Genomic DNA, 18790 nt, shown 5'->3' with positions numbered 1-18790 from the left:
TGGGGGGAGGCTGTTTTAACTGCTACTCATATGATAAATAGATTACCTACAAAAGTCCTTGAATCTCAAAGTCCTATGCAAGTTCTAGCAAAATTCTTTCCTGATTTTAGTACTTCAAGTAACCTTCCTCCCAAAATATTTGGTTGTGTTGCCTTTGTACATGTACATTTTCAAAATAGAGGAAAATTTGATCCACGAGCTGTCAAGTGTGTCTTTCTCGGTTATTCTTCTACTCAAAAGGGGTACAAATGCTATCATCCAGCCACAAAAAAAATTTTATGTATCACGGATGTTACTTTTGCCGAACAAGAGAACTTCTTTACTTGTCCTTATCTTCGGGGAGATCTTATTCACGTAAGATAAGGACAGAGAATTCTTTCTTCTTGATATTCCAACTCTTGTCCAAGAACCAAACACTCACATTCCAGCTCTGTCCAAAGAACCAAACACTCACATTCCGGCTCCGTCCAAGAACCAAACACTCACATTCCAGCTCTTGTCCAAAGAACTGAAATAGAGCCTAATACACCCAAATCACAAAGAGGATTCAGGACACTACTCGTCCTTTCTTGGTTTACTCAAGGAAGAAAGCACCGGTGCAAGTTCAATCATCTTCTTCTCCTATACAACCCGAGGTAATTCTTGAACCTACTACTGAAACTACTGAAAATTTAGATGAATTTCCCATTGCTATTAGAAAAGGGATTAGAGCACATACAAAACATCCCTTGTACTTATTTTTGTCTTACAAAATTTGTCCCATAACCACAAAGCCTTTCTTACTAGCCTAAATTCTATCTCCATTCCCAAAACTGTATCCGAGGCATTAGAAGATGAGAATTGGAAAAATGCCATAAAGGTTGAAATGGAAGCTCTTGAAAAAAAAAGACATGGGACTTGGTGAAATTATTTAGAGGAAAGAAACCAGTGGGATGTCGCTGGGTGTACACAGTGAAGTATAAATCAGATGGTTCTTTGGAGAGGTACAAAGCAAGATTGGTTGCTAAAGGGTACATTCAAATGTATGGAGTAGACTACCTTGAGACATTTGCCCCTGTTGCAAAGATGAACACTGTGAGAGTGTTGTTGTCACTATGCCAACCGAGGCTGGAAATTACAGCAATTTGACATAAAAATGCCTTTTACATGGTGATCTTGAGGAGGAAGTCTATATAGATGTTCCACCAGATTCGGTCTAAATCTGAGATGTAGTTTCAGATTAAAAAAGGTTTTGTACGGACTAAAACAGTCTCCGAGGGCTTGGTTTGGAAGATTTACCAAAGTAATACTCAAGTTGGGGTATAAACAGAGTCAAGAAGATCACATTCTGTTTGTAAAACACTCATCTTCAGGGGGAGTGACTGCTTTATTAGTCTATGTAGATGACATTATAGTGACTGGTGATGACCTGAAAGGAATGGAGAATTTAAAAAAATGCCTAGTAAAAGAATTTGAAGTCAAAGAGCTCGGAAAGTTAAAATATTTCCTTGGTATTGAAGTGGCACACTCTGGAAGGAATCTTCATATCTCGGCAAAAATACATAGTTGATTTGTTGATGACATGAGCAAGTTGGGATATAAACCAGCAGACACACCCATAGAGATGAATCACAAACTTGGAGATGCACTAGAAGATGCAGCAGTTGATAAAAGTTCATATCAAAGACTTATCGAGAAGCTCATTTACTTGTCTCATACCAGACCGGATATTGCCATGTAGTCGGTGTTGTAAGTCAGTTTAATCACAACCCCAAAGAATCACATCTTAGAGTTGTGTATCAAATTCTACAGTACTTAAAGGGCACGTCAGGTAAAGGAATCCTATTTAAAAAGGGGAAGAATTTAACCCTTGAAGCCTATACTGATGCAGATTATACAGGGTCTATGGTTGATAGAAGATCAACCTTGGGCTATTGTACTTTCCTAGGAGGCAATCTTGTGACTTGGAGGAGTAAAAAACAGAATGTTGTGGCTAGATCTAGTGCAGAAGCTGAATTTAGGGCGATGGCTCTTGGAATTTGTGAGCTATTATGGCTAAAAATTATTTTGAAAGATTTGAAGATCAAGTGGGAATGTCTAATGAAGTTGTATTGTGATAATAAGTCTGCTATCAATATTGCACATAATCCAGTTCAACATGATTGTATGAAGTACGTTGAGGTTGACAGACATTTTATAAAGGAAAAACTGGACAGTGGCTTAATTTGCACTCCATTTGTGTCCACTAATGGTCAACTAGCGAACAAACTTACCAAAGGGTTGTGCGGAAAGTTGTTTCAAAACTAGTAAGCAAGTGAGAATGGATGATATCCACTTCCCACTCGAGGGGAGTGTTAGATTACAGTTTACTAATTAAGAAATATTTAAGTGTATCGATAAGATTCGTAAATATTTTATTGATTACTATCCCTAACTTTAAAGTTGTTTTTTAGACAAGATCCTAGAGTTAGTCTGTTTCCTAGTATAGAGTTTCCTAAGTTAGGCTTACTATGTGTATAAATATTTATGTAATGTCTTATAAATAAAATGAAATAGAAAAAGCCTGTTCTTAACAAGAGACAATATGGGTTGGTGTGGTGTCCTAATCTATTTTCAGGTAGAAATTTCGAGAATGCAATTTCCTAAGGGGAAAGAGTTGTAACAACTCATTTTTTAATGGTGTTAGAAAAGTGGTTTTAGGGTCACAATTTTTCGACGAGTGAGTCCGTAAATATTACTAAATAATATTTACGAATTTATTTTCATGTTTTATTGATTTTTATTCTGATAATTTTTGTTAAATAGATAATTAGTTAAATACAAGTGGTTTGGTCCTAAAGTTAAGTGATTTTGGAAAATGAGGTATCGAAATCTCATTTTCATAAACCGAGCTCATAAATATTATTTTTGAATATTTGTGGAGCTATTGTACAGTGGATTGAAGTTTGATCTGGAAAGTTTGATGATTTCATAGTTAATTAAGGAAAAAAAGACTAAATTATAAAAGTGATAGAAGTTAATCGCTATAAAATTTTAATTAGTTAAAAGACAAATTGAGCATTTTGTCTCATTTTAAATTAGTAGACGATGGTAGATGCAAGTTGTAAACCACCAAATTTGCTAATTATCTATAGCAGCCTGTTTTTAGTGAAATTGAAAGACTAGTTTTAGGACCACAAATCCGAGTTCAGAAGGAAAATTATTTTAATATTATTGCATAGTCTGTATTATGATAGGAATGTCGTATGAAAATTTCGTTAAGAAAATTTTACCGATTACATGTTTAATTGATGAAAGGACCAAATTACATAAAATGAAAAAGTTGAATTTTAGTAGCTAAAGGGATCAAATAGCTATAGAATTCAAAATTTGAGGTCTTTATATAGCAAATAAACCATTAAGAGGAGTTAGTAGATAAGTATGATGATTCATCAATGGAAAATTAAATAAAGAAAATGACTAAATTAGAAATAGAAATAATTAAAGATGATAAAAATCTAATATCCTCTTATTTCATCATCTCTCCCAAAATTAAAACATGGAAACCCTAGCCATGGAAATTGGGTTTTGAGCAAACTTATTTAGCTCAATTAGTTATGTTTCTTTGTCTTGTTTTTAATAATTTTTATATTTTCGAGATCGTAATAACTTAATCTAGCTATCTCGGGGATTAATTTGCAAAGTTATTAAGGTATTAAAGTTTTTCCATGTATGAGTATACATGAATTATGAAGTTTTATGGTAGAAAATGGAAGGTTGTTGATAGATAAACAACTTTTATATAGGGAATTTTGATGAAATTATGATTTAGGGATTACATTAAAAAGATTTGAAATTTATGGAAAAATTACGATTTTTGTGAAATACATGGACTGTTATTGTAATATGTAAAAATCGGTTAGGCTTAGAATAAGGATTAAATTGCACGAATTTCATTTTTTTAGCCTAGGGACAAAATTAAAATTAATTAAAAGTATATGAGCAAAATGGTAATTTTACTTAAGATGTAAATTGTATTAAATTGATGTTAAATTCATTCGTATAGATCTGGATGAATCCAATACGAAGTTAAATCGAGGAAAGAGAAAGTAGCGGATTAGTAACTTTTGTGTGCAAGAACATTGTCGAGATAAGTTCGTGTAACTAAATTGAGAATTTATATGTGTTAATTGAATTGTATGTATGTGTTTGTATAATTGCCATGTATAAGAAATTTATCACATATCTGACAGTGATCATCAAGTATTAAGTCTCGTTTGAATAAATGAAATTTGATGGATACAAGGTTCCCGTATTGGTTGTGGTCCTACATATGTTGCGGACACACCATAGCTCGAAAGAACGTCCCGTTATTAACTCTCATGAGCTTCCCGTTATATGGTTCTTGCGAGCTTCCCATTAATAGCTCTTTAGAGCATCTCGATTTGGTTGTGATCCTACATGCGTTATGGACACACCACAGCTCTTATGAACGTCCCGATATATGGCTCTTCGTGAGCTTCTCGATTAAAGGCTTTTTGTGAACTTTCCGTAAATGGCTTTCCGGAGCTTCCTGTTATTGGCTCACTTGAACTTCCCGATTATGACTCTTATAAGCTTCCCAATAATGGCTTTCCAGAGCTCTCTGTTACATGGCTCACGTGAGCTTCTCGTTATATGGCTTGAAAGAGCTTACCGTTTATGTACTTATATAAGCATTCCCAAATATGAATTGACAGATTATAGTTTGTACACTTCGTGTGTATTACTCGGGTATCATCGATATTTTAAATGATTCAACGGGCAAAATCTTGATTTGAGAAATAAATGAATTCAAAGTGAACCGTTACTTGTATATACACTAAATACATGGAAACTTGATATTGATGAGCTCATACATGATTCTTGATATTCATGTGAAGTAAATGACTAACATGTTTGACGAAGTTGTGTGTTTAGGCTATTAGCCAAATTGCTTGGATGCATTTTGTATGTTTATTTTAATGAAAATGAATAGTAAGTTAATTTCCGTTATACAAACTTACTAAGCATTAAATGCTTACTCTATTTTATTTCCTCTGTTTATAGTAATTTGAAAGCTCGTTGGGTTGGAAGCTTAGCAAAGATATCTCACACTATCCATTAGCTCATTTCGGTATATGTCACAAACTAAAATTTGGTTATAATGGCATGTATAGGCTAAATTTGGTCAATAATGGCATGTATGTGTTTAGTTGAAATTAACCATTAGTATGGCTTATGATTGGTATAGTTTGATATGTATATATATATATTAGTCCATAATATGTTTGATATGGATTGAAATGGTTGAAAGATGAAAATCATATAAGTATATTGATGAATGGTTTGAGATAACACAATTGGTAAAGTAGCTGTGTATATATGGTTATTTTGGTAAGTTTGGATACTTGAATATATGTGATGATATGTCATGAATAAAAATTGGTTTTGGCTTGATTTGAATGTCTTATATTGGCTTGTAAATGTATTTAAGTGTTGGCTTGTAAATGTATTTAAGTGTTGATGTAGGTGAAAGACAAATTGGATGAGAATTATAGCTTGGAAAATAGCCTATTTACGTTCACACGGGCGTGTGTCTCAGCGGTACCTAGCACATAGGCGTGTGATCTGGCTGTGTGTCCCCTGTATCTTAAAAATTGTGAAACAGAATGCTTAAAATCATCCATACGGCCATGTGGCTTGGCCGTGTGACCCAATTTAAAGAGTTACACGGGTATGAACACAGGTTGGGAGACAATTGTGTGTTCTTATTTTGAATACTCGCACGGTCTAGCCACACGGGCGTGTGTCCCATGTACTTTAGAAAATTTTTGATATTTTGAGAAAAAAATTTTGAGTTTTCGGTTTAGTCCCAACTCGATTATAATGCGTATTTTGGGCATTGAGGGCCCATATAAGGGACAATATGATTGATTAATACTGGTTTATGATATGAATGTGTAATGATATTAAATTGTCCGTATTTAATCTGTAAATCTCAGTAATGTTTCGTAACCCTGTTCCGGCGGCAGATAAGGGTTAAGGGTGTTGTATTATCATTAAGTAATTTTTAACTAAATTAATCTTAATTTATTAATGTTTATACAAATATATCTTAAATTAAAATAATAAAAAAGACATTCTTGTTCATCTTTCATTTTCACGAAAAAGAAGAAGAAGAATAAGGGTTTGAAGCTTTCGAACCTTAGTCCGTAAGTCATTTTAAGTCATTTTCTTTTAACTTTTGTATTTTTTATATCGTTGCAATTAGGTCTAATTAACCCGTATCTTTATTTTAAAAATTGTTAAAGATTTCTAAAATTGCCATTGATGTTATTTGATGTTTTTGAATGTTTGTGGTGGATTTGGAAGCTATGAAATGTTTAAAAATTATTTCATAAAGTAAATTTTGTTAATTTTTGCATTTAAGGACTAAATTATGAATATTTCAAAAGTAATTTTAAATTTCTATAAATTTGGCTTTTTGAGGGTTTTAGAAGGACATAATTAATTGGAATGAAAAATGAAACTCAATTGTGAAAGCTATACTTGTTTTAGTTTTAGGGACTAATTTGAATCAAATGTAAAAGTTTAGGAAAAATTATGTAAAATAAAATTAAAATTTTATAAGTATGAATTTAAGTGCTATTATGAGATTGGTATTGAGTATATAGTATAATTTAAATTATTCATGTTAATGTGTTATATTACATTTGTTAATTTTGATTGTTGGTGAATTGGAACTGTGTTATAACATAAGATAAATCCCAGTGAAATTAGTAAAATTTGCGTATGCAAGGTAGTGAGTTTTGCCCAGGTTCTAAGCTCCTGCATATGTTGCAAACTTGAGAATACATGAATAGGTTCCGAGTTCCTGCATATGTTGCAAACTTGAGAATAGAAGAATAGGTTCTAAGCTCCTACATATATTGCAGACTCAAGAATACATGTTTAGGTTTTGAGCTCCTGCATATGTTGCGGACTCGAGAATACAAGAATATTAAGCCCTAACCAGGCTATTTATCGTGTAGGTTCAACTTTAATGGGTAACCAGGCATTATTACTTTAACCTGTATACGAAGTTCTTTTATGAAGTTTCATCCAGCAATATTATGTAACACCCCTTACCAGTATTCTGAGCCTAGAATAGGGTACGAGGCATTACCGAACTTAATATGATCAATCATGTAAAAATCAGCCATAAAATTTATTCTAAATTAAAAACTTTCATACATATGTTTAACGTCCCTTATATGGGCCTATGGGGCCCAAAACATACATTCAGGGTGGTTCGGGACCAAACCGTAAACATATGAAACTTTTGCAACACTTAGAAAATTTTCACACTTTGGAGAGTCACACGCCTGTGTTTTCAACCCGTGTAACTCTCTGTTTATAACTTCATCACCCTTGTCAGTCGTACACTTCATATAAATAACAAGAAACGTGTATGGGGTCATTTCTCAATAAATTTCTCATATATATACACAATTTCACGTTATGTAATCATACAACATATATCAGCCATATCTCTGTAATCTAAATATATTTTTATAACAACTTATCTTGATTTCATACTGTTTCATATTTAAGCTTAAATAACCAAAGTATTTGAAATATCATCTTTATGCAAATAGTACACATGAGGTATATAATTCCATAATTATGAATAAACACATTTATCAAATATTTTCCATATTCATATACCAATGTCTCATGTCTCCTTATATCAATAACCATCATTTTCATAAATTCCGAGTTCAATTTCATAATTATTTGTCTCGTGTTCAATTTATTCCATGTCGAAACTTTATTCATTAATACGTTTGAATTATCAATACATATGGACAGTACATTCAAGATGAACAATTATATAATCACAAATGAATTCATTTATCAACCAAGTTCTATACTCATATCTTATCAACTCGTACTTCCTGTATCACATAATTCCATGAACACTTACCAAACTTTGTCAAATTAGTGAACATCTTACGGAATTGAGTACTTCGTTTACTCGATGTCATAGTTCAACTATGGTCTTACACATCTTCATATATCGATGTCATAGCCCAGCTATGGTCTTACTCGTAATCACATATCACATATCGATGCCATAGCCCAGCTATGGTCTTACACGAATCACATATCTCACTGATGTCATATCTCAGATATGGTCTTATACGGAAATCACTAGTCACTTGTAGCTGAAGCTACAACTATTTATTGATCAGGTAGCCGGAGCTACCATTTTTCACTGATCAGGTAGTCGGAGCTACCATTTTTCACTGATCAGGTAGCAGAAGCTACCACTTTTCACTTATCAAGTAGCAGAAGCTACCACTTTTCATCGATCGTAGTGAAGCTACCACTTTCATCGATCGTGGCAGAAGCTACCACTTTTCACTTGTCATTTGTCCTTGATCGGATAAGTGTAGCCGAAGCTATTACTTATCACTTTCACTTATCCTTGATCAGATAAGTGTAGCCGAAGCTATTACTTATCACTTTCACTTATCCTTGATCAGATAAGTGTAGCCGAAGCTATCACTTATCACTTGTTGCCATGGTCCAACTATGGTCTTTTCCTTCAATTCATCTTGTCACTGAACTTACATGCTCAATTTGATCATTTATTCAATTTTCATGCTTTTACATCATTCACGATTTTATCATTAATACATATGAAATAACACATCATGAAATTCATAAAATTAACAAATAATCACTAAAATTTAGCCATATAAACTCATAAGTACAAATTTTGTATTATAACGATAATCATAATTTCATAATAAATATTCCACATAAAACATTATATCATTTCTAATCCAACACTTATCGATTATAATCGGGCATGTGTTTAATTTATACACGAGTCATTCATATATTTTTCCTCCTCCTCCTCTCCATCCACATCCTTGGTATAAATAACACACTTGTAAGTAACCTTATCCATAATTTTCACTAATTACTTATGTGAATATTCAGACTATCCACCCGTGTCGTAGTCACTAAATTATTTATATCTGGAGCTACGGAACTCAAAATTAAGATCTGCTAATTTTTCATGAAACTAGACTCATATATCTTCTTACCATAAAAAATTCATAATTTTTGGTTGGGCCAATTAATCTGATTTATTCATTGAAGTCTCCTTGTTCTCATTGCCGTCGATTCAGGACCCTTCTTCACTAAAAATTAATTATCTCCTCGCATGTGATTCGAATGATGTTTCCGTTTGTTTTTCTTGAAAATAGACTCATTCAGGATTCTAAACATATAAATTTTTGATGATTTTACAAAATCAGAAAAGGGGAACCCGAAATCATTCTGACCTTGTCTCACAAAATTTATCATATCTCATGATTTACAATTCCATTGCTTACATCATTTCTTCTATAAGAAACTAGACTCAATAAGCTTTAATTTCATATTTTATTCATCCTCTAATTCCATTTATACAATTTTTTGTGATTTTTTCAAAGTTAGACTACTGCTGCTGTCCAAAACAGTTTTAGTGCAAAATGTTGATTTTCATTTTGCCCCAAAGTTCACAATTCATACAATTCAGTCCTTGCTCAATTAACCCCTCAATTAAGATAATTTTCTCAATTAATACTTTTCCTAGGCATTATAAGTTATTTCATAACTATTTAAATTCAGAATTTCTACATAAAACTCTTCAAACTCTTTTACAATTAGGTCCCAAACATTCACTTTCTATTCAATTCTTTCAATAAAATCAGCATATAAACAATTTAAAGCTCTAATTCCATGCCAAATCATCATATACTTCCAGAACATATTCATAGCAACTTTCAATTTCTTTCATAGAATCAAAAACTAATGAATTTAACAAGTGGACCTAGTTGTAAAAGTCACAAAAACACAAAAAATTCAAGAAATAATCAAGAATTGAACTTACCTGAAGTAAAAATATGAAAAAAAACAGCTTAAGGGAACTCTTCCATGGTGTTTTTGCTGATGAGAATGCAGAAAAATAAAGAGAAATCTTGATAATTCCACTTTAGTCCTAGCTTTATTAAGTAAATTTTGCAATTTTCCAATTTTGCCCTTAATTCTCCTTATTTTCTTGCTGATTTCATGCCATTGCCGTCCAGCCCAAAGAAACCTTGGGTCTATTTTCCTTTTAAACCCTCTTTCTTTAATCATTTAAGCTATTTAATCATTTCCCATAATTTTGCATTTAATACAATTTAGTCCTTTTTGTTCAATTAACTATTAGAACTTTAAAATTTCTTGACGAAACTTTAATACTAACTTATTAACACTCCATAAATATTTATAAAAATATTTATGGCTCGATTTAAAATTCTCGAGGTCTCGATACCTCGTTTTCGGTTCTAATTATTTTAATATTTATTTTTAGTACACTATTCAGTACTTCAAAATTTTTCCTAACTTCACATTTAACTTATACTCACTAAATTAATAATATTTCCTATTCATTTGTCTGATTTAGTGATCTCGAATCACCGTTCGACACCCTTTGAAAATGAGGTCATACATATTACAAATAAAAAAGTGATTTTACGCCATTGATTGTTGGCTAAGTTATGTATATGAGTTGATTATAAGGTATAAGTTGGTTTGAAGTGAAAATGAGAACATTTTAGGTTATAAATGTGATTGAGCTCGAAATCTTGTAAGCTGATGTTGTTATTGGAATTTTATAGGTATATTTAAATTAAATAATAGATATTTATGATAAGAGTATATGATTCAAATTGAGTGGTGCATGTGAGCAAGGTGATAAATTGGAAGATGAATTCATGATATATATATATTGGGTTGAGTTTGGAAATTTACCATTTGAAGCGATATATATATGTGTGTGGATTTGGCTTAAAGCTTTTTGTATTTGATGTTGTTTTGAATACCATGATAGTTGAGATTGTTTCACATTGAATAATGTTTTTCGTAAGTGATTAAGTTAAATGTTTACATTGTATGAGTTTACTAAGTTTTTTATAATACTTACTGTGTTACTACTTTTATGTAGATTTTAGACGTCTAGAACGTGTCGATCGAATCAGCGATAAGCACACACCTACCATCTCTCGATTCGGTAGACTTTTGATGTTTTGAAATTAGTTCCTTGTAGCATGTACATAGGTTGAATGAACTTATGCTAGTTAAAATGTGTTTTGGTATAATAGCCTTGTATATATTTATTCTTATGCTTGTGAAATTGTTAAATGGTGTTACTTTATGACAAAGTGTAGCTATGAAAGTTATGAAATTGGCAAGTTTGGATGAGATTATTCATATGTAATAATAGTGATATGCAATGGTTATAATATAATTTACATTTGGTTTGAGATTAGTGAATTATTGGTGCCAATAAGGGCTTATTGGTTGCTTGTTTGAATGATTAGGTAAATTGATGTTTTTGTCTTGAAATGTGCATATTTTGGAGTAGGTTTGAATGGTGTTAAATGACATTATAATTCATTTGGCATAAATGGTATGTAAATTGCTTAAAACATGTCATTTATGTTGTACATGGGCTACCACACAGTTGTGTGTCGCACATGGTTGGATGAGACAGATGTGTGTTCAACACGTTTAGGGTGGTTTTTAGTCCACACGGCCACAGTGAGTTACATGGCCACTGACCCCTGGTTTACCATTTTACCTATCTTTTTGTAAAAGTTTCAAAATGGTCCCAATTTAGTTCTGAACTTGTTTAAGGGCTTTTGTAAGCCCAATTGAGACTCGGTTTTGTTTGTAATGCATGTTTAACATGGATTTAACTTATTTAAATTGAATTGTTGAATATTATTGAGTAATTTGTATATGAATGTTTTTGTTTACTATTGTGACATCTTATAACTTGAGTTTGGCGACTAGACCGGGTATGGGGTGTTGCAAAAGTCATTTCATAATCTCCTCTAATTAGGGTAAATTGTTATATCAAGCCACCTTGTTAAGTCAAACACTTTAATCAAGGAAAACATATAGGATGGATCGCCAAAATTCTTATGTGCTTCTTACATGGGTTGCCACTAAGCATGATATTAACACACTTTATACTTGCCAATATTAGGTCAGCCGAAAATGCAACCTTAAAATTTTGACCAAGCCAAACTATATTTGTAAACGACCAACCCAAGCCCATATCAGACCCTCTCAAGCAATTTTTTTAATTTTTAACAATATTTATATTATTTTTAATTTAATATTTAATAATTTATATATTTTTATCTTATATAGGCATCTTAACTTTTTTAATATTTACAATATAATATTATATATTATTATAAATTTATTTTTTATGTATTATAAATTATATAATATATAAATATAACATAATATAATATAATATATTATAAACATTAAAAATAGGTCAGGTTGGGCTCTAAAGCCTTGAATATTCGAGCTCTAAATCTATTTTTCAAGCCTAATATTTTTATTTAAGTTCTCTCAAATTTCAAACAAACCTTTATTCTTATGTAAATAACTTGATCAATAAACAAACCTAACCAACGACAAATTACATTAAGATGAACTCTTAGAGATTTCTCCAACCGTTCCCTATGTAATCCCCTAAAGACTATCGGTAACTCTACAAAAATAGGACCATGCCGTATCCAACCATATCTTATATAGCATTCCAAAACTCTACTAGCAGCATGTCATTGCCCTACATGATTGAACACATATCTAGAGGTCAATCATGTTATTCTCCCCCTCTTTATAAGCTTCCTCTCCCCACAACCATCTGAACCACCTCTATCGCCACTTCAAACTTTGTATAAATAATTATCAATTTTACATATTTAAATTCACACATGACGTCATGAAGTCAACACATAATAAAAACACCATCCCATCAAAGTCCATATACAGCTATTGATGTGTGAGATTTTTATATTTTCAGTCTAACCAAACAACATATGACGACAAGAAAAAAAACAACAAAAGGCGATTTCATTACATAATTTGCAGTTAGGACTACGAAAATCTGTCTGCCATTAATTGTTTTGGTTGAATTAACATATCATTATTTATATATTGTTCTTTTTAAAGCATTATATAATACACTATTCGACACCTCCATTATTAATAAAAGTCCTTCATAAATATCCTCGAATTAAATTAGTTAGATCAAATATCGGCTTAAAAAAATAATTTTAAAATAATAAAATTAAAAATTTGTACAGATTAATTAAATTGATTTAAAATTAATTGAATTATTTGTGGTATTTTTAAAGTATATATTTATATAAATTTTAATTTATAATTTTAAAAAGTAAAAGTACTATAAAAGTTCCTATACTATGTGTTAGATTTCATTCTACTCTATTTACTTTAAAAATTAATAAATTAATCCTTATATCGTTAGATAAAAAATAATCATTTTATTAAAAAATATTTTTTTACTATTAAAAATTAATTCTTACACTTTAGTAACCATAACATTTTATTTTTATTTTAAAATTTCAAAATAATTTTGAAGCAAAGACTTGTGTATAAGTACAAAAAGGTTGGAATTGTGAGAGGTTATTAGTAAAAGAATGGTGTTGACTAATAACATGTTTGCTTTAAAATCTTATGGTGTGTATTTTAATTCTAAGTTTGTACTTTATATTTGTTGAGTCCAAATCCAATGTCCTTGTGGTTTGGGTAGCTACCTAGTTCATCACATGACTATTTTTTTATTTATTAATTAAATCAATAATTTGAATGGCAAAACCAAAAAGTTTCAAATCTAGAAACATGTCGTTGTCAATATATATAGATTTTTTTTTTAATATTTATTTCACAACGGACTATTTTTAAATATAATATTTTACAAGTAAAAGTTATAAATATATTTATTTGTGTTCCCAACTTTTTGAATTTGTGTTATTTTACTCTTATAATTCACTTAAATGCTCTAAATATATTATATTAAATAGGTGAAAAGGTTGTATATCGTATTTTATAAAAAAATTGTTGAAAATAAATAAGATTTTTGGTTGAAGTTAAAATGTTTAAAGTTTAAATTTCAATTTATTTTAATAAATTTTATATTATAAAAATATTATCATAATAAAAGAGGTTTTAGTCTTTTGAAATTGTCAAATATGGCATAGAGGTTTTTTTACCCAAATATTATAAAATAAAATAAAAAATTTAAAGATGGTATCCCATCCCGATTAATTATGGAAATGGGTTGTTTAGGTGGCTGGAGAGTGATGCGGAGGCGATAGAGGCTTTGGTGCCGCCTATCACAACAACTCTCGGGTTGTGTTGAGTTATAGAGGTTATTTTGGTGCTGGCTACTAGCTACCCTCTATCAATTTAATAATAATAATATTTTTCTGGTTAAATGATTTTTGTCACTATCAAACAAAAAATAGTGCTATTTCTACGCCACCTTTCACCCCTAAACAATTCATTCCCGTAATTAATTGAAGTGGAATACCATTTTCGAATTTTTTTGTTTTATTTTATAATGTTTGGATAATAAAGCCAGGTGTATATATCATCCATATTGTTTGATCATCTTCGGAATTAGTGATTGCTGTTTCTAAAAATGTTACCTGAGTTGTTTCTTAGAAATGCAGTGAAAATAGTATAAATTAATATAATAAAAAGATTTAAGATACGAAAATTTATAAAGTTATATTTAAAAAAATAAACTGATAATAATGAATAAATTAAAAGAAAAAGAAGAAACATTATTGAAAAAAGGGAAATAGGGAATGGAGGGATGTGAGAGGTCACATTCTTTTTTCTTTTTCATCGGTTACCACTCTTTCCATTCTCCCTATAGGCGTAGGTTTGTTTGTAAATATTGTAAGTTTATAAACAATGGGAAAGGAAACACCCCTTCAACTCTAAAAGCTCCTATACTTCTCACTCTCTGGCCCTCCATGAATGAACTTCACCACTCTTTTTCTCTTTTGTAATCACTTTTTCCCCCCTCATTCCCTTTGTTTCTTCCTCTCCGAATCAACGAAACAAACTCTCTTTTCCGTGAAAACTCTGATCAAAAATGGAGAAAAAGCAAGGTTTCTTCTCTGCTCTTAAACAAGAAGTAGTTAGGGGGCTTTCCCCTTCGCGCTCGAGGTCCAGCAGCCCTGCGAGAGCTCGTTCACCCTTTGCCACCCTGCTGCGGAGGAAGAAAAACAACCACAACAACTACGATGGCGCTTACGTGGCGCAACCGGAGTCCTTAATCTTGAGATCCGGGAGTCTAAGGCCTGTTGGGGAAGCGTTAGCGCCGCTCATGGAAGGTCCGGATCCGGATGGAGGCGAAGTCGGGGATTCGAAGCGGGTTGGGTCGGGGCTAGGACAATGGGTTAAAGGCCAGTTGTCGAGGACCCCATCGGTTGCCTCGATGAGTTATAGAAGGTCTGATCTGAGGCTTTTGCTTGGTGTCATGGGTGCTCCTTTGGCTCCCGTTCATGTTAGCTCCACTGACCCTCTGCCGCTTTTGAGCATCAAAGACACTCCCATTGTTAGTCCCCTTTTCCCTCTCTCTCTGGCATTGCTTCATTTCCTCATAAAAAGAAAAAAAGAAAATAAAAGAATTTATGGCTCTTCTTTTTTGGTGATGGTTTGACTGAGACTGGTTTGCAGAAAGGGGAAGTTAGGTTGGAATTTAAATTACCGACAATAGTATACTCCGGGTTGGTGTTGTTGGAGTGTTTAAGAAGTTCTTTAGGGTGCTCGTTAATTTAGATTTTGGACTAACTCTAATTTGCGTAGATACGTTAATTGGTATTAATCAATATAGAATTTGTTTGTATCGTTAATGCTTACTCATGTTCTAATATTTGCTTTAAGCTTCTTCTACGGGTGATAGACCACGTAAACTAATCTCGATCTGGTGATTCAAACTGTTCTTTTTAGCAAGAATCTGAAGGATAAAATCCATGTAGAAATATAGTATAATTTTCTTGGCTCCGACTAGATGCTTTTAAGCCATAAAAGTAGAAACAGTGTGTTTAATGGCTGTTGGGATTTTGGCAGTGTTTTGTTTGTGCAAATACAGGGACTGAAAGCTACATGTGGGTGAAGTTTCTCATTTAATCAGATGTTAACCTTTCTAGTGCTACAATTCTGAGGCTTTAGTAATGTTTCGTGTTAAATTTGGTGTGGTGCAGGAAACTTCCTCTGCTCAGTACATATTGCAGCAGTACACAGCTGCTTCCGGTAGGCAGAAGCTGCAAAACTCCATTCGGAATGCGTACGCAATGGGAAAGTTAAAAATGGTAGCTTGCGAATATGAAACCCCCACGACTACTGTTAAGAACCGAAATGTCTCTAAATGTGCAGAGTCTGGTGGGTTTGTACTCTGGCAAATGAATCCAGACATGTGGTATGTTGAACTTGCGGTCGGGGGTAGCAAGGTTCATGCTGGCTGTAACGGGAAGCTTGTTTGGAGGCACACACCTTGGCTTGGAGCACACACAGCCAAGGGGCCTGTTAGACCCTTGCGTCGTGCACTTCAGGTGAGTTTTTATCTGCTTATTTAACTACATAATATTGGCTGTTGAGTTATAGTTTTAGCATTGTTCTTTTTCTGATTTTCTCTTTGGGATTATTACTCCTGCTTCAGGGTCTTGATCCTAGAACTACAGCTAGTATGTTTGCTGATGCAAGATGCATAGGAGAGAAAAAGATAAATGGTGAGGATTGCTTCATTCTCAAGCTTTGTACTGATCCTCAGACACTGAAGGCAAGAAGTGAGGGCCCTGCAGAGATCATCAGGCATGTTCTATTTGGTTACTTTAGTCAAAAGACTGGGCTTCTTGTTCAAATGGAAGATTCACATCTGACTCGCATCCAATCTAATGGTGGTGACGCTGTTTATTGGGAAACGACAATCAATTCGTTTCTTGAAGATTACCGGTCTGTTGAAGGTATAATGATAGCACACTCTGGGCGTTCTGTTGTTACACTTTTCAGGTTTGGAGAAGTTGCAATGAGCCACACGAAAACAAAGATGGAAGAAGCATGGACGATTGAAGAGGTTGCATTTAACGTACCAGGCCTTTCTGTTGATTGTTTTATCCCCCCAGGTGATTTGAGATCCGGATCCATCAGTGAAACCAGTGAACTCTCTCAGGATGAAAGAGGAAAAAGTGCGATTGCATTAGCAGCACACCGTGCCAAAGTTGCTGCCCTACAAAAGGCACAAGATGGCAATGCAGACAGCATGATTTGGAGGATGGAAGCCTGATGGAGTGCATGGCAATTGTTCATATTGGTAGCTAGTGCAGACTGGTTGACTAACCCATTAGATGTTATTACAAGGTAGAAGTCATTTTTTTGGACTTTGGTTTATATGCCTCTATTAATCTGTAAATAGAGTATAATCATTCTCGGGTTCGAACTTCCAATGGACCTGCATGAATCTTTATATACTCTTAAAGCAGAATCCAACTATGGAGTTGGAGCTTGGTTTTCCAGTTAGGGATAGAGCTAATGGAGGTTTGATTTTTAGTTACCTTCCTCGCTTCATGGTAGATGGTAAAGCACTCCCATTAACCTTTCTATAGTTTTACTAACTCTAATGATTGATGAATATAATGTGGCGCAGCATAAAGGATACTGCTGTCGATTAGCATGAGTTTGAGAGCAAATGTCCAGTTTTTACTTTTTAATGTTACTGTTTCTTGATCTGTGATTCCTTTTTGCGATGGGTTTGACCTAAAGGCTATTTTGGGGGTTTAGGAATGGAAAGAGATTTTGATGTTGATGTGGGTGATAAAAAGGTATGGTAAATGAGATTTTAGCTGGAACTAACTATTTTTCTTACCATATGTAATCAATGATCTGAGTTGGGGTTGGATGTGTGATTTCATTTGTCCATCGCTGCTGAATGCTAAATGTATAGGCAGAAAGATCATGTTCTTCTGAATAATGTTATACCATCATCATCTTTGAATGAAGCGTTGACTGTTCCTTTATTTGAATTTTGAATGGTCTAAGATTATTATATTAAACTAATATTGTCTTAACGTCTGCTTTTCACCCATGTTATGCATATTTAATGTTTTAAACCTTGAGATGAGCACCACCTAGGCTAGTTTTATATATTGTTTTAAGTGAGTGGGTCTTAGCCATTAGCCAGCTCTAATGCACCCATCCCTATGTGTGTGAACTTCCTTTTAAGTCCATGGTGCCTGACAGCAAGCATCCGGGGTCGTCTTTTGAAAGTTCAGCACCATTGTGTGCCTCTTTTTTTCCCCTTGACCATCATGTTTACTGGTGGGGCCACCATTACTTTAAAATAATCCATTTCATTCCGACAAGTAAAAGTATACATTATGTTATAAGGTAAAGTGATCATCGGAGCCCAAGTCATGAATCAGCAGAGGCCAATGGTGGGGTTAGCTTGTGTATGAAAATATCTATCATTAAAACTTGGCACGAGGTGAAAAAGCTCAACTAGTTTCCCGCCCCAAACCCCATGTGATTTCCTTTCCTCCATCTTTTCCTTTTTTTCCTTTCACAAGTAGCATCTTTTTCTTTTACATGCTTTTGCAGATTTTGTCTTTCGGCCTTTCAACATCTTTAATTTTAATTTTGTTGCTGTTTTTTCTTGTAATCTCATTTTAATCTTAAATTCTCTCACTTGGGAAAGGAATGTTCCACCTCATCATGATGTTTCACAAACCTCAAATGCTCATTCACTAAAGTGGAAAGTGCATAAACAAAGGGAACACCCTAAACAAAACCCTAAGAGAGATTTCATAAATCAAATCAAAATCCAATTTACATTAATCAAGCAATTGCATATATATATGCTAAAATCACGTGATAGTGCAATCCCAACAACCCTAAC

General features: G+C 33.0%; 1 protein-coding gene across 1 annotated transcript; it reads left to right on the top strand.

Annotated features, from left to right (window-relative positions):
* The first annotated feature begins 14674 nt into the window (after positions 1 to 14674).
* Positions 14675 to 17918, top strand: LOC108476479 (uncharacterized). Its single transcript, XM_017778680.2, has 3 exons — positions 14675 to 15454; positions 16104 to 16451; positions 16559 to 17918. The coding sequence occupies exons 1-3, from the start codon at positions 14990 to 14992 to the stop codon at positions 17180 to 17182; spliced, it is 1437 nt and encodes a 478-aa protein (XP_017634169.1). The 5' UTR covers positions 14675 to 14989; the 3' UTR covers positions 17183 to 17918.
* Positions 17919 to 18790: the final 872 nt, after the last annotated feature.

Source organism: Gossypium arboreum, chromosome 12 (genome assembly GCF_025698485.1).
Source record: "Gossypium arboreum isolate Shixiya-1 chromosome 12, ASM2569848v2, whole genome shotgun sequence".
Lineage (NCBI taxonomy): Eukaryota > Viridiplantae > Streptophyta > Magnoliopsida > Malvales > Malvaceae > Gossypium > Gossypium arboreum.
Note: the sequence above shows the minus strand (reverse complement) of the source record. Positions and strands in the feature narration are given on the sequence as shown.